Source organism: Chionomys nivalis, chromosome 4, assembly GCF_950005125.1.
Source record: "Chionomys nivalis chromosome 4, mChiNiv1.1, whole genome shotgun sequence".
NCBI lineage: Eukaryota > Metazoa > Chordata > Mammalia > Rodentia > Cricetidae > Chionomys > Chionomys nivalis.
The window spans coordinates 41,328,563-41,343,806 of record NC_080089.1 but is presented as its reverse complement, the minus strand read 5'-3'; the positions used below and the strand labels follow the sequence as shown (position 1 = coordinate 41,343,806).

The 15,244-nt window shown below is 46.4% G+C and overlaps 1 protein-coding gene across 1 annotated transcript in view; it reads left to right on the top strand.

Moving 5' to 3' along the window:
• The window catches only part of Grik4 (glutamate ionotropic receptor kainate type subunit 4), a 430,445-nt gene that overhangs the window by 407,865 nt on the left and 7,336 nt on the right, over window positions 1-15,244 (top strand). Inside the window, exons 18-19 of the mRNA XM_057767783.1 lie at window positions 438-663; window positions 4,485-4,613. Coding sequence (XP_057623766.1) covers window positions 438-663; window positions 4,485-4,613 — 355 coding nt within the window. The remainder of the gene's footprint in view (window positions 1-437; window positions 664-4,484; window positions 4,614-15,244) is intronic.

Here is a 15,244-nt window from a genome sequence, read left to right as displayed (position 1 = left end):
GCATAGTTGATACATTTGGCTTAGGATGGGTAGAAACAACAGCACTGCTTTTTCAAGGGGTGTCGATTAGTCTTGAATGAACCTGAGGACACTGCCCCAAACTGAGGGGCAATGAAGGGTCATGACCAGCACATCAGCTCTGCCGATATGAGGAAGTCAGTGCTGAAGGAAGATGAGAAGTAGATGAGAACCAGTGACCAAGCCAGGAGGCAGACTTCACAGTACTTCCGGTCCCTTCCTCACCTCCTATTAAAAATGCCATTATGTAGTGGTAATGACCTTCTCGAGTTGAGACAGCAGGAAGGAAAAAGTGGTTGGTTGTGATGTGGGGTACAGCGGCAGAAGGGCCCACATAGTGAGACTTGGATTCCCTCCCTCTTGAAGCCAACATTTCCTGTCTCATTTCCCAACCCTGCTTCTTTCTGATCTTTCCCCAGAATTCTCGTTACCAGACCTACCAACGCATGTGGAATTATATGTACTCCAAGCAGCCGAGTGTGTTTGTGAAGAGCACGGAGGAAGGAATTGCCAGGGTGTTGAATTCCAACTACGCCTTCCTGCTGGAGTCCACCATGAATGAGTACTATCGGCAGCGAAACTGCAACCTCACTCAGATTGGGGGCCTGCTGGACACCAAGGGCTATGGGATTGGCATGCCAGTCGGTATGCAGGAGAGGAATAGCCTTTGGGTATAGCTTTCTCCAGGCAGGGTCAGGGTAGCCCAAACCCAATACAGTCTGGAATCCATTAATTCCTGTTTTTAGAACCAGCAGGGTTGAGGGTGACTTTAGGTAGGCTTTCTATGGTAAGGAAAAAAAAGCAAACATGTACTTCTAAGTGTACTTCTAAGTAGGAGCGTGCAAGCATTTGTGTGTGTGTATGTGTATGCATGCGTGCATGTGTGTACATATACACATGTGGAGGCCAAAGGCTGACATTGGATGTCTTCCTCAACTGCTTCCTATTTTCGTTTTTGAAATGGGACCTCTCACTGAATCTGATGCTCACTGTTTTGGCTAGACTAATCCTAGCAACCCCCCTGTCTCTTCCTCCTCATCACCGGGATTCCAGGTGTGCACCACCATGCCTTGCTTTTCATTTGGGTACTGAAGATCTGAATGCAGGTCCTCATGTTTGCACAAGTTCTTTACTGACTCAACCCTCTCTCCAGCTCCCTAATCAGTAATTAAAGAACTAATTGGCTGGTTATTTCATCCCTTCACCATTAGAGGACAGCCCTCATTACTGGAGAGTATTGATGTCCTAGCAGACACTTCAGGCCTTGTTCTTGTCTCTTGGATTTCAGCACATTGGCATTTCTCTGTTGATCAACGTCTCTACTAACAGTGGGACAAAGGAGGAGCTTGAAGCACTGAGATAAGCACATCTTGTTGTTTGTAGTTTCTTGACAAGATTGCATGAGGTGGCTTTCAAATTCTTTGTAGATTTCACTGCTCTGTCTACTCCCACTTGTTGTGGGTCATTGAGAGTGGGCACTAGTGTGCAATGCATTTATTGGGTGCCATCTGGTTTTGTTATAGGAGAGTAAGTTGTTTGGCTTCTAAAATGGTGCCGCAGCTGTGCTTTTTAAAGACCATTCGCTTTGCTGATAGCTTCATGACCAGAAAATAAGGAGATGCGTTAAACTGTTGTGTTAGTGAGGGATCTCAACACATCCTCTGAGTGGTTCCATGTGGGCCATGGACCGTAGCACTGTGTCGAGCTGTCCTGGTGTAAGGATGCTCCTGCAAAAGGCGGCAGGCAGAAGAATCACAAAGCAGCGGCATGAGACCACGTGAGAGCTCTGACCTTTGGCAGGCAGACCGCGTTAGTCACATTTCACATCCTTGGGTTGATCTTTCCCTGACTGGAAGTGTTATCAATTGCAGAATTCATTTATGGCTGGAATATAATGAGCATGGTTTTGGAGACAGGGAGACCTGGCCATGGTACCTTAGATAGATGCTTTAACCTCAACCAGCCTTGGTTAGCCACGGAATAGAATTAACTTTCCCATATTTACTCAGGGAGTCCCTGTGAGGGTTAGACCTGTAGCTGCTCAGGTGCCTTCTCTAGGTGTCTCGTACTTGGTCTTCTTTGGGAAATATTAGTGTCCTTCTTATTTTTCCTATAGTTCCCAGTATTGTTTGGTAAAAGCAAGTTACTTCTTAAACCATTGATTAAAAAACAACCAAATGAGCCTGGGCAATGATGAGAGTCATCCCTGAACACAGCCAGTTCTAACACCAGCAGCTGTATAAGGTGGAGGCTTTATTCTGTGTACTGGCAAGCCTTCATAGGCTCTGTCTACAGCCATATATTATCAGTGCGCACTAATAGGACAGATTATGGGCCTCTTCTGGAAGTGTACTAGCTGACATTTTCTTTCAAGATGGTGGGGTAGATCACGAAATGAACTGGGGGTGCACCTTGGTAATACTCCAGTGGCCCAATAAATTTAACCTAAATGTCAAATGCTTCCTTTCCCTGGGAACTTGACCACACAGAGTTGAGGTGAAAGAGACCAGTATTAGAAAGTTTCATTGATAATCAAGGAGAAAAAATGGAGAGGAAAGCTTTCAACTTCCACCTGCCGTGATACTGTCTTAGGTGTGTCCTCTCATTTCACTGTGCCATGTGAGAGGTAGATTTGGTTATGCCCACGCTGCAGAGAATAGAACTGAGATTTAGAGCAGTAAGGCTTCTTGTCCAACCTCATAAACTAGAAAAAAAAAAGCCTTCTTGAACCTAGGATGCTTCTCTCCAGATGCAGTCAGTCCTTTCCAGAACAGACCTCAGCTAGACAGGACAGGATAGATGGGTACAGGGGACTGTGGAGAGACCTGTGTTCTTAAGTGAGGCTGGGAAGAACATTGTGTAACCCACCAGTGAGGCAAGATTTAGATCCCCTGAGATAAGAGGGAGAGAATCACTACAGAATGAGTGATGTGGTTGGGCCCAGGGAAAAGAAGAGAAATAATAAGGAAAGATGGAAATCAAATCAGATGGCTCTGGAGCTGAGAAAGCCAGCAGGGAGCAAACAAAAGAGCCTTCAGTGCAGCCCCAAGCACATTGAGTTTGGGTAGAAGTGCCTTGTTGCAGTGAAACACTGTCTCTAAATCTCGATGGCATTAGCCTAACATCTGTCCACATCTGCATCCTGTTTATGTACTCATTCACTAAAGTGTGCACTGCACTCCCATTCTACAAATGATGGTGCATGGACAGCCATGACAAAGCTGCAAACTCGTCATGCGGTCACTCAGCCTAGTTGTACCTAAAGAAGGGGAGGCACTGTTGTGCAGCTGGACAGTCTATGGCCCAGCACCCTGGGTATTACCTTAGAGCTTGTCAGAAATGCAGAATCTCAGGTCCTGCCCCAAACCCACTGAATCAGAATATCTATTTAACAAAATCTCCAGGTGATTCCTATTCACATTAAATGTGAAAAACCCCATTGATTTGTTCAGGCTTCCCCCTGTATCCAACGTCATAGGTGTTCTCAGAGGCACCTAACCACACAGGAACTTTGTAATGCTTGGGAAAGCAAACTGGGCGACTAAATTGTTTTCCAAGTCTCTTGGCTTTTTTTTTTTCTTAATGACCACAGGCCTTCACCTGCTGTAGGTCTTTGAACTTTCCCTGATTTCATCTAATCCTGCTTGTGTGGTTAAACCTGAATTCTTGAACCAATCGAAGCTCCTTGACTGTATTCTATTGGAAAAGTTATTAAAAGAATTGTACTCAACAGAAAAAAGCCTTCCGTTTGATGGGGGGACACAGGGTGATGGACAGGGAAGTAGGCTCTGGTTAACTCAGTTATGAGAGTTGTGGACACCTGGTGACTAGCTTCTGTATGTGGACACCTGGTGTATGTGGATGGACACGAGGATGCTCTGGTTGGCTCTTTTCCCAGTGGTTGGTGGCTGGTTATGGTAAATAATAGTCAAGTGTATTGTAGCAACAGTTACAAGTGCTGAAGAAATGAATTAATGTGAGATAGAAGCCGGACAACCGACTGAGAGCTTTGTGTCATAGGAACACACATGGTAGCTTCCTAGAAGCTAATAGGCGGATCTATACCCAATTGCCTTAGTGTCATGGTGCAGGTCATTGAATTCCAATAGGCCCCTTTTAAATTAGAAAGTGAGGGTGCCAGGCAGGGAGATGGGTGGCACACAAATGTCTGGGAAGCCATTGCTTGGCCTGTGCTGGGGTCTTTGGTCCTAGGATGACAATGTTAGACATGTGGCAGGAAGGGAAGTGGAAGAACTGAGCAGCCTGTTAAGCCAGAAGGCCCTTCTTTCAGTGGAAAAGATGGAGTTAGAAGACAGTACCATCTTGGGGACAAGTGCCACCTGCTCTATCTGTGCCCCTCCCGGGGTTTAAGTGAACAGAATGACCAGGATGTATGCTGGGACAGGGAGCTCAGTGTGTCTAGTAGGACACTGACATCCTGCCCGGGATTCCCTTTGTCCCTGTAGGCTCAGTGTTCCGGGATGAGTTCGACCTGGCCATTCTCCAGCTACAGGAGAACAACCGCCTGGAGATTCTGAAGCGAAAGTGGTGGGAAGGAGGGAAATGCCCCAAGGAGGAAGATCACAGAGCCAAAGGTAAGCACACTTGGGGCTTCCGTCCTACTTTACAGGACCGACGTGGCCTGGTTCTCCTGCCCAAAGTTTAAGCAATGGCTTGTAGACCACTTGGACACCAAAGCCTAGACTGTGGGCTGCCAGGGACCAATCCCATCCCAGAGTCTTTTCTGCTGTAGGCGCCAGTGTCCCCTCACACACAGATCCTAGAGCAGGATCCTAGCAGCAATGTTACCTGAATCTTCCTCTCACATCCCAATGCCACTGTCTACCCTGGCCCACAGCTACACCGTACTAGCTACTTGTCTATTGCTATGATAAAAGACCACATGAAGGCATGGTGTCAGGAGCAGAAATTGAGGGCACACATCTTGAATGGCAAATACCAAACAGATGGGACAAACTGGGAATGACCTGCGACTTTGAAACCTCAAGGCCCATGCTCCAGTGACATACTTCTTCCCGTAAGGCCACGTTTCCTTAACCTCCCCAATGAGCATCATCAACTAGGGATGAAGTATTCAAATACCAGCATTTCTGGGGGACATTCTCATTCAAACCGACACATCCATCCTCTTGCTTCCCTCCTGAGGGGTTGCAATAGTCTGATCTCCTTTTTTCCCATTCTTGTGACTTGACAGTGGCCAGAGTGACTCATGTTTAAAATGCAAATGAAACCACAGATTTCCTCTGCACGAGCCCTCTAGCAACTTCCTCTCTCACTCAGAATAAATTTCAGGTTCCCTGGAACCTCAAGGCCCGGTGTGATCTATTGCTCTAGACTCTCTCTTTTATTTCTGCTCCCCAAGCCTCCCCATCTTGTGTCCATCCTGGAGTCAGAACACCTGCTCCCTCCCCTGTGATACTCTGTCCCCAGGATCCCATAGACAGGACTCCTTCCCCTCCCACCTGAACCTATTAACCTATTTTATTTTATTTTTTCTAGTCTGCACCACTGCCTTAGAGTATTGCTTATTGCTTATGTGTTCACTTCCCACCTTTATGGGAGTGAAGATTTCATAAGGGCGCGGTTTGTCTTCCCGGCGCCAGCACAGGATATTTTCTTGAATGAAAGAATGATGAATAAAGGAACGACACTGCATGGCGTTGAATGGGAAGCAACCACAGGCTGTGTGGGCAGTAAGCAGTGCAGAGTGTCCCTGACCACCTAGGATTTCTTGTAGCGAGACCCACTGATGCCTGTTAGTTATTTTTAGATGACTCATATTCTCAACATGTCCCGACTTGGATGATAAATCATAGGTCACCCTTGCAGTCTACTTGCAGCCTCGATAAAATCTGCAACAGATTTGCCTGCTTGTGTTCTCCCTTTGGAAGGAGTAGAATGAAGGAGAGCAAGCACTTGCCTTTCTTTTGGCATGAGTGATTACCCCCACAAGATGTTGAGAGCCACTGTGTTTCCGAGTGTTTATATGTGGACTTCCATCTGGCAAGGCCAGGTCTCTGGAATATGGCTCTAGGGGGCAGAATGTAAATAATGTAAAAGAAATACTACCTTCCTAGGAAGCCACGACAACACACACTCCTTGGGATGTTCCTTTCCCAAGGGCCAGAGCCACCCATGGGAATGACCATTAGTGGACACGGGGCATTGGCCCCATTTTAATCCCTCATTTGATTCAATTTGAATCCCTCATTTGAATCTCATCTCCACCCACTACTAATCTGTGAACATAGGTATCTGGTTAATGCTGCCTAGCTCGCTTCTGTGTATGTGATGAATACAGAAACCAGCATACTATAGAGTTGCGGGGAACGTAAATCTGAGACTAGAGAGCACAGGGTTCTGTTTGTAGGAAAGGCCAGGGCATCCCAACCATTATTAATCTGCACTGGAATGTGTGCCATGCTACTCTCAGAATTCCAGGATGGTCTGGTCTGTTCTGTTGTCTGCCTGCAAGCGTTCAATTTCCAACTATAGCCAGTCAGTCATCAAATTAACAAGTGATACTGAGGGACAATGAGCGATCTTGTTCCTGGGAATAAGACAGTCTCGGAGACCATTAAGAAACTTGAAGTTTCAGGGAAGATTATCAAACAGTCCTGGTATTTGCCAGACTACAGTGGAAGGCTGAGGGTGAGTGCAGAGGGGACTAACTGTTATTTTTTGGAAGAAAACTGTGAGGGAAATACAGAGGAAAAGATCAGGACGTGATTACAGATTGGATATAAAAAACTAGATTTCAGAATTGCCCAGATCCTGAGCAGGTAAGGACAGTGTGAAGAGGGCATTGCAGGCAAATAAGCACCACAGGGAAGAAGATGGAGGTCAGAATCTGCAGAGAAGGGAACACAAGGGGCTCCTATGGGATGGGTGAAGCCTTGCTTCAACATATGGACCGATTTGAGAAAGGTGGCTGAAGGTGTCAGAGGTTCTAGAGTAAGCTACTGTGGAATCACAAAAGCTGGTCCTGTGTGTGATCTCAGAGGTCATTTGGAGAGCATCTCTGGTCCCAAAAGACAGCTATTGCCTTGCAAGAAGCACAGTCCAAAACAAGTTCCACATACTCGGAGCAGACATGTTGCTGTTGGAGGATGAGAATCTGGGTCTGCTAGAGAAGTATTTTGGAATGTAGACATTTTCTTGCTGCACACAGAAGGGAATTGATCCTAAAGCTGATGGCAGAAGTTAAAGAGTAAACAAAAGAAAAGGTTAAGACCCAAAGTCACCAAGACTGCAAAGTGGATGAAAGGGAGGCCCACCCAAAGCATGCTGGGTTGTGGCCCTTCCCTGTCAAGGAGACTGCCCCCATGTTGACATCCACAACAGCTGTCACTTCCAGAAGGAGCTGAGGATTGCAAGAGCTACAAGGAGATCTTTTTTGCCACTTTTAGAGTTTGGGAAATCCCAGAATTATTTGACACACCACGACAGAATAGCAGCATGGGAAGACCCGTGGAGGCTGACGACAGAGAAAACAGAAGGCCTGAAGTTTCCAAGGGCTTCAGATGAGAATACTGGAAATTTGAGTGTAGCGAATGGAAGATGAAATGCCCACACATTTTCTATGAAACATTGTGGTGCCCTCCCATCCTAAGATCAAGGTCTACCTAGTGAAAAAGGAGAAGGAGAGGAGAGTTTTACCTGAATTTAAGCCCAAATTTACCAAGAAGTCTGCGTTTGGCACTGGAGTGATAATTGAAGGTTGAGGTAGAATTTCGGTTTATTTGTGGGAAAATAAAGGGATCCCACAGTGGTTGGAAAGGCTTCCCCATTCCCCAGGGGTTTATAGAGGCTGATTAGACAGTGGAGTTTGTGGTGGTGGGGAGAGGAGTCAGGAACGGGGAAAGATGAAGTGATGTGAACGGGAGCCCTCTCCATGTTATTCATGGGGACCAAGTGTTCCCTGGCATAGAGGACAGAACCGAACAGATGAGAAGGAAATTATCAGAGGAGTCACCCTGCCCGGGTTACTGTGCCTCAGAAGACGCCTGGGTCCTATGAGTCTGCCAACACTAACTTGCGTTTGCAATGTTCTTTGGAACACAGCAGCGAGCACTGCAGTGAGAGCCAAGGTGCTGGAGCAGGTCTGTGTGGAGGATGCTGTGCATATTCCCACACGCACAGTGTCGGCTACCCGCCGTAGCAACCAGGGCCAGTTCATGCAGTGGCCCCTCTTCTGCCCTGGCTGAAATCCAGACACAAATTATCCAGAGATGTGCAAAGCCTTCTTGGCCAAGCAAAATCCCCACATCACCTCTTACAGGCCATGCTGGAAGCTCTGGCCCAAGACTGGAGGTGTCTTAGCTTCATTTCTTTCTGACAAATTAGCCATTGCACTTACTACAGCATCTAACTCACTGATCAGAGGACTCAGACACGAAGGAGCAGCGTGACCCAAAAGATCTCTTCTTTAAGTCTTTAAATGGCCACCAGGAGTCAAGCCATGGGAGCTTTTCCTGTTGTGTCTCAAATAGCAGGAGTCTTAATTTGCTTTCCCCAACAGCTCTTGGGTCATCTTTCTTTTTATAATTTGCACTGGTTGGCTTTCACGTGTGCCTAAAGGAATGAGAGGACTATGGAATAAGCAGGGAGATGGGAGTGAAGCGAAATAGGAGGGTGGTCTTTTTTCCCCAGAGACCTCTGAAACTGACAGTAACTGCCGGCACTTCGGTTTCAATTAAAATGTACCAGACAACATGCCGGGGCCTAATGTAATAATCCCTTTCTGCTTTGTTATTCTATTAAAATGCACAAAATTTCAAAGAAAAGGAACTGAAGCTTACTCCACTTTAATCCAGAATTACAGCGTGACACCAAGGCCAAGACGAGTTCTAACGCTGACAGGATGCCTCCTCTCTCAAGCCTTCTCAACAGGCCGTTTTTGGCTCTTGTGTGTGCAATAACATCCCCCTTCCCTTTAGAACCTCTTCTCGCTGTTTCCATCCGGATCTTGGTGACCACCTACCTTCCTGCAAACACTGAGAAATAAGATGGCCGAGACTGGCAACCTCCCCCTCCCCCTCCCAACCAGCAAAAAGAAGCCCAGGCTCCATTTCAGGCTGTTTTCATTCTCTTTGGTTTTCTTTTTTCAAAAAACGCGTATTTTATTTGTTTATTTTCTCACTCAGCTCCTATGAAAGGAAACCTTGCTAGCCACTGGAAGATGCCAGCATCCCCATGCAAGGGGATTGGATTACCAAAGGCTTCACAAAACAATTGCTAGACAAAGGTGATGGGTGAACTCCAAGGAAATTAAATACCTTTATCTTGAAAAACAGGAGCTCATAATCAGGGCTTCAAAGGAAGACAAATACTCCACCAGGCTGTGAAAATCGGGGCCCCCTTTCAAGAATGGCAAAGGGGCAGTGCTGTCGACTTTCAGAGCCCTTGGATAATAGGAAGTTTGCTGTCTGGCACAGTGGGAATAAAAGCATGAGACATCATAGCGAGAGAGGTGTAGGTGGTGGTGGTGGGGACTCTGGGGATGCTTCCCTCCCTCTTTCTTCTCAGAGGCCCAGTGTGGTTATCCTGGCTCTCTGGTTTCTTTGGAAAGCTCTGAAAGTAGAAACCTGACTTTGGGAGTTTGACAGCAGCTCAGAGAAATACTTCCAGGAAGACCCTTCCTAAGCAAGTCATACTGAGTACTGGGAGGTGGAGACCCTCCAGAGGGTGGGCAGAAAACAGAGCACGAATGGAAACAGGGAATGGTGACCCGACCAGCTGGAAACCAAGGAAGGCAGCCGTTCTGAAGACTATACTCACCTCTCTCTGGAAACTGAGCCGTTAAGCCAACACTTGGATTCAAACATCTGATGTCAAGTTCTACAGAGAGAAAGGGTTCCTGATATGAGCTTGTAGCCTGTGTGCAGAATCCCTCATCCTTATGACCTTGGATGTTCTGGGCAATAGAACCAGTTTTCAGGATACCAGTTGAGTTCTGTAAGCATGTAGTATGGTCTGAGTGATCACAGAGCAATGGGAGGGTCGGTGTGGTGTGAAGGCTGAAGGCTCTGCTTTCAACCTGGGTTTGGGTGTGGAACCTCTGGCAATGATCTGAATTCTGCACTTTTGTTTCTTTGCCAGGAAAATGGAGTCACAAGTTGTTAAGGGCAACTATAAAGTCAGAGTTAAAATAGTTGTCAAGGGCAAAGTTAAAATCATCAGCACTGAACCTTGCCTGTTCTAGAACTAGTAAACACTCATAAAGAATGGCTTTATAGTTCCAGAGAACATAGCTTTACCAGTAGATTTATTTAGAAATTCCCTGCTAGCTAGGGAAAGTTGCACAAAACGAACTCTCTGCCTTTTTATGTTCTTATTATACAGTGGGAAGAGTCAGTCTCCTTTCTAGCCAGTTTAATAATTGAAGGAGATTGCAAGTGGTTTGGAAAGTGAGATGCCTCAGCTTGCATCACGGGACGTTATGAAGTACCTCTCCCAGAATGTATTTTAATACATAGCAAAATTTCTCAAATGCTTCTTTTGTCTTGTGTCCCTTTTTTCCTTATATTTTTCTAACCACCCTTTCCAGAATCTACTAGAAATCAGTGAAAGATGTCAGAGTGAGGGCAAGCAGACGTGGCAGGCTCTCTGCCTCATAGTGTGGAGCCACGCAGATTTGATGAGTTGCTGGGAAGGTCTTGTAGGTTAGTCTATACATGCTAGAGGAGGAGCTGCTGTTTACAACAAAGAATCCCGCGGCGACAGCCCCATCTGATATAGCCACATGGCTGTAGGAGGATGTGCCTCCAAAATGGTTGAGAGCCATATGGACCCAAGAATCTATGTTTATATCAGATGCTGATGCTGCCTGGAGCTTTGGACCGAGCACAGTGGCCAGCTCCTGGAAAATGCACCATAAAGATCTGTTGATCAGCATCGAAGAGAACATAGGATGTCACTTATTGAGATTAGTACACTCGTCTGTCCTCTCTCTATACCTGTCACTGTGTAGTTAACCCGCACCCACCCACAAACCATTGTTCCAAAAGAGAACAGCATGTCTCACACAGCATGTCTCGCGTGCAGAGTGACGCACTGTTGCTCAGAACTCAGTGAGGGTTTTGAGGGCTAGGAGCTAAGTCTACCTGAATCTAAATCTGAGGAGTGCTTAGCTAGGTAGAATAGAGGGAGGGGTAGGTAAGTGGATGAGACCCAAGACTCTTCACTGCAGTATCTTCTGATAAAGTCTGTTTCCCTTTCTTAGTTCCAAAGACAATGAAAATAATGCATTTGCATTTGGGAGCCAGTATTTGGATCTGTGGGCAATCCGTGAGTGACACCGGAGTTAATATTTCCCCGACCAGGGATTTGCGAGGAGAGTCTGAGACTGTTTCAGCTAATGCGCGCTGATGGCTGAAGCACAGCCGAGGCCCAGGCTCAGAGTGTCAGGAGGAAAGCCCAGTTTTAAAGCCGTCTGTCTGGGTGGCTTATACACCATCCCATCCACGGAAGGCGAGAGAGGCAGTGACTAGATGGCTTCTTGGTCCCTCTTGCAGGTGCTGGGGCATCTGTAAGGGCAGCAGGGACCTTGCAGGCTGGAGCATAGTCTTCCTGAGCCTCTGCTGATGGATGGCTGTGTTCTGTGCAAGGCATTAGACTTCTAGGGGGATGACTGATGCCAGTGTTAGACAGAACGGGCCTCACTCTCTGAAGGCGCCCCTCCCCCTCCCTCCTTCATCTGTTTCTCAGTTCTCACTCTGCCAGCAATCTATTCTTGCTTCAACTTTCCAATGACTTCCTAAAGGCATGGCTGGTATACAAGCCTCGCTCTGAAGAGGAGGAAGAGGCCACTCGGCCTGGAGTTGGCATGTGAGAGCCAACACCCATGATTAACAGGTGGGCCTTGAAAATCGAGACGCTGGGAAAGAGAGACTGGGGCTGTTAAGGTGGCTCGGGGCCTCTACCAGCATCCTGTTAAAACCTTACTCCTTCTGAAGCTTGTCCAGACCAAATCACAGTCCCAGTCATCCCAGTATAGATCACATGTTCTTTTCTTCCCCTGCCCCAACCCCTATCCGACATGGGAGGTCTGTGTCATGGAGTAAGCCAGGTTAGTGCTCTGCCCCTACAGAAGCTCTGGACCTCCTACCTGGAGCCCCCGCTGAGAGCTGCCAGTTTGCAGTTACCACATGCAACGTTTGATGAGGAGCTGGCTATGGATCACAGTGTGAATCCGGGGTTTTGGGCAACGTAGGCCTCTATGGGGCTGTCTATCTTCCTTCCTTCTAGCCATTTGTTTCTCTTCCTCTTGTGTGTAGGTCTATATGGTGAACATGCATGTGCATGTGTGTGTTTGCAGGAGTGTAGGTGCATGAGTGCCTGCGTGTGTGTGTATGTGAAGGCTCCGAGGCTGGTCTCTAGAATCTTCCTTGATCATTTTTCTACTTTCTTTTTCTTGAGGCTGGGTCTCTCAAACCCAAAGCTCACAAATACCGCTAGTCTGGCTAGCCAGTTTTTCCTTCCAAGGCTGGGATTACAGGCAAACAGTTATACTCACCTGGCACAGTTATGTGGTTCTTAGGATCTGAACTCTCGTCCTCTTGCTTGCACGGGGCAAGAGTTTTAACTGTTTAGCCACCTTCCAGTCCTTTCTGGTCACTTTTTTTTTTAATTGAGCACCTCTTATGTGCCATGTCCCATGATCGTGAGGTAGAGAGTCCTTTCCAATGAACTTGATCTAATGGGAAATCTAGATACATAAACTTAAACATGTGATTATTGTGTGATTATTATTAATTAGAATGATACACAATGTGTTACTACTAAGGCATAAAAGCTATAGACCTGACAGAGTTGTGTATGATTGGAAAAGCCACCAAAATAAAGTGGCCCTGAAGTTCAGTGATAAAAGGTCAGGCTAGCTCGGTGTGTGTGTGTGTGTGTGTGTGTGTGTGTGTGTGTGCGCGCGCGCGCACTCTGGTCTAGTTATTTTTGTAGTGCTTTACCAGATAAACTGACAGAAGCATCTTTAGGGAGGAGGGTTTTAATTTGATTCAGTTTCAGGGGATTCCAAACTGTGGCGGGAAAAGCATTCCGTCCACTGGTGCTTTAAAATGTTTGAAGTGGTACACATTCACATGGCAGCCAGACAAGAAGCATCGAGAGGCCTGTCAGAACCAGAGGGGCCTCACCTGCTAGTGACCCATTTCTGCCAGCTGAGCCCCACATCCCAAAGGTTCCATAGCCTTCTGCAAATGGCGCCACCAGCTGGAGACCAAGTGTTCAAATCCATGAGCCCATGAGTAATATTTCAGACACAAAGCCACAGAAGTGCTTAAGAGAAGTCAAAGAATATAGATAGGCGCACGGAGAGCATTCTGGGAAATGCAAATAGTTGTGCATTGCTAGAGATGATGTCACAAGTTTTCCATTTCAGAAAGATGGGTTTCATGGAGGGTAGAGTTGGACAGGAAATGGCTGTATGCGGGGACATTATTTTGAAATTGATGCAATAGTTCAGGCAAGGGTTGGGGAGCACTTGAAGGTGGTGGGCTGGATAAGGAGATTGTTTAGGATAAACTTGGTAATAGCCAGTGTTTGGAGGAGAGGCAAGAGACCAAGACCAAGTCACTCCTGGTGAGGCCAGGAGAGAGCGTTGAGCTGTGGTTTCATAAAGAGCCATGAAAGGGAGTGTGATTGACAGTGTCACTGCTCAGAGAGGTTGTGTAAGATAGGAAATTTCCAGGAGCTAAGAAAAAAAACATGGGGAGTGATTTCAGAGGGGCAAGACAACGTCACATTCGAGAGAGCGGGTTAACTAGAGCTAGCAGAAGTAAATCTGGATTGGCGAATTCATTTTCTCCTTCAGGTATAGCATCCAGGGTCTAAAAGCTTCTCAGGTGTTCAAAATTATGTTTGAGGTCTGAAAAAAAATATTGGCTTCCCAATGCACAAAGAAAACTTGCAAAAATTAAATTAAGACATGTTTAATTAAATATCTCCAAAGTGGAACATTGTTCCAACTTCATTAATTTTTAAATTTAATATTCATAAAGTTGCATCACATTTAGACACGATTTGTGGGTTAGATTTTCTCATTTTGCAAACATTCCCTTGTATGCACAGTGATGGCTGAGAAATCACAGCCAACTGGAAATTTCTCCTCCATGAAACCAAAAGCAAAAAAAGAAAAGTTTAAATGCATTTAGTTGCATGATGTTGGGTGGATTTTCTTCTACCTGCTTTTGTGTGGGACAGAATCTCCAGATGTGTTTTAAGAACCTTTAAAGAGACCCAGAATAACGCTGAAACAGACAGCTCTCTTCAGAAGGTTCACAGTGATAGAGAAGCGGGAGAACAGTCGGGATCTGAGAAGGGAAAGATGTCAACTGGAAAGAGCCAGTGGTGAGGGGAAGTTGGGAAGGGTTGGGAGGTGACTGACGGGGGGGGGGGGTGGGAATTCAGCCACAGGGCACAGGTGATAGAGTGAGGCCCAGACCCTTGGATAGACCCATTCTTCCTTAAGAGCCCCTGTACATTCCATCCCCTCATCCATGTGGATCCTGATATTTTTATAATGCTTTCTGTCCCTCGTGGCCCAGGTGAGAGAAGCTGGTAGTCAAATGAACCCTAACTACTTTCCTCCTTATGTTTAAGATCCTCAGTCTTAGATTAATCAAGATAGAGGCCCCTGCATTGATTGGTGCAGATTTGGAAGAGATGACTATGGGAATCTGTAGACCAGAGTGCATGGTCTCTATGATGTATGCTTATGTGAGGCTTTGGGCCCACTGGAAGTGGACCGTCAGCTAGGCAGAGAATGCCACTGCGCTGTGTTGTTAAAACAACAACAAAAACAAATAAACAAAAAGAAATCAGACACCCACCTGTGCCTTTGTGGTGGGAAACCAGAGGCATCTTGAAATAGCCAGGTAAGGATATTGTGCCAGCTTTCTGAGCTACATCTGATTGCTGGTCCTTTGTGTGAAGCATCTTAGGAAGTACAAAACTGACTCTCCCCATTCCCCATGACAACTTAACTAGAGATCATACACAGAATAACCCCAAAGAGTACAGGACATAAACCTCCCGGTCATCACTTTCTTAGACTAAAGAAGCTTTTGATCCCTGATCATGCTTCCCCTTCAATGAAACATCCCATCTGACATGTCTATGAGTTTGGTTTCCCCACAGCCAAAGAAAGCATTGAGTTGTGGGGCTAAGCTCATCATTAGTGCTGCAACTA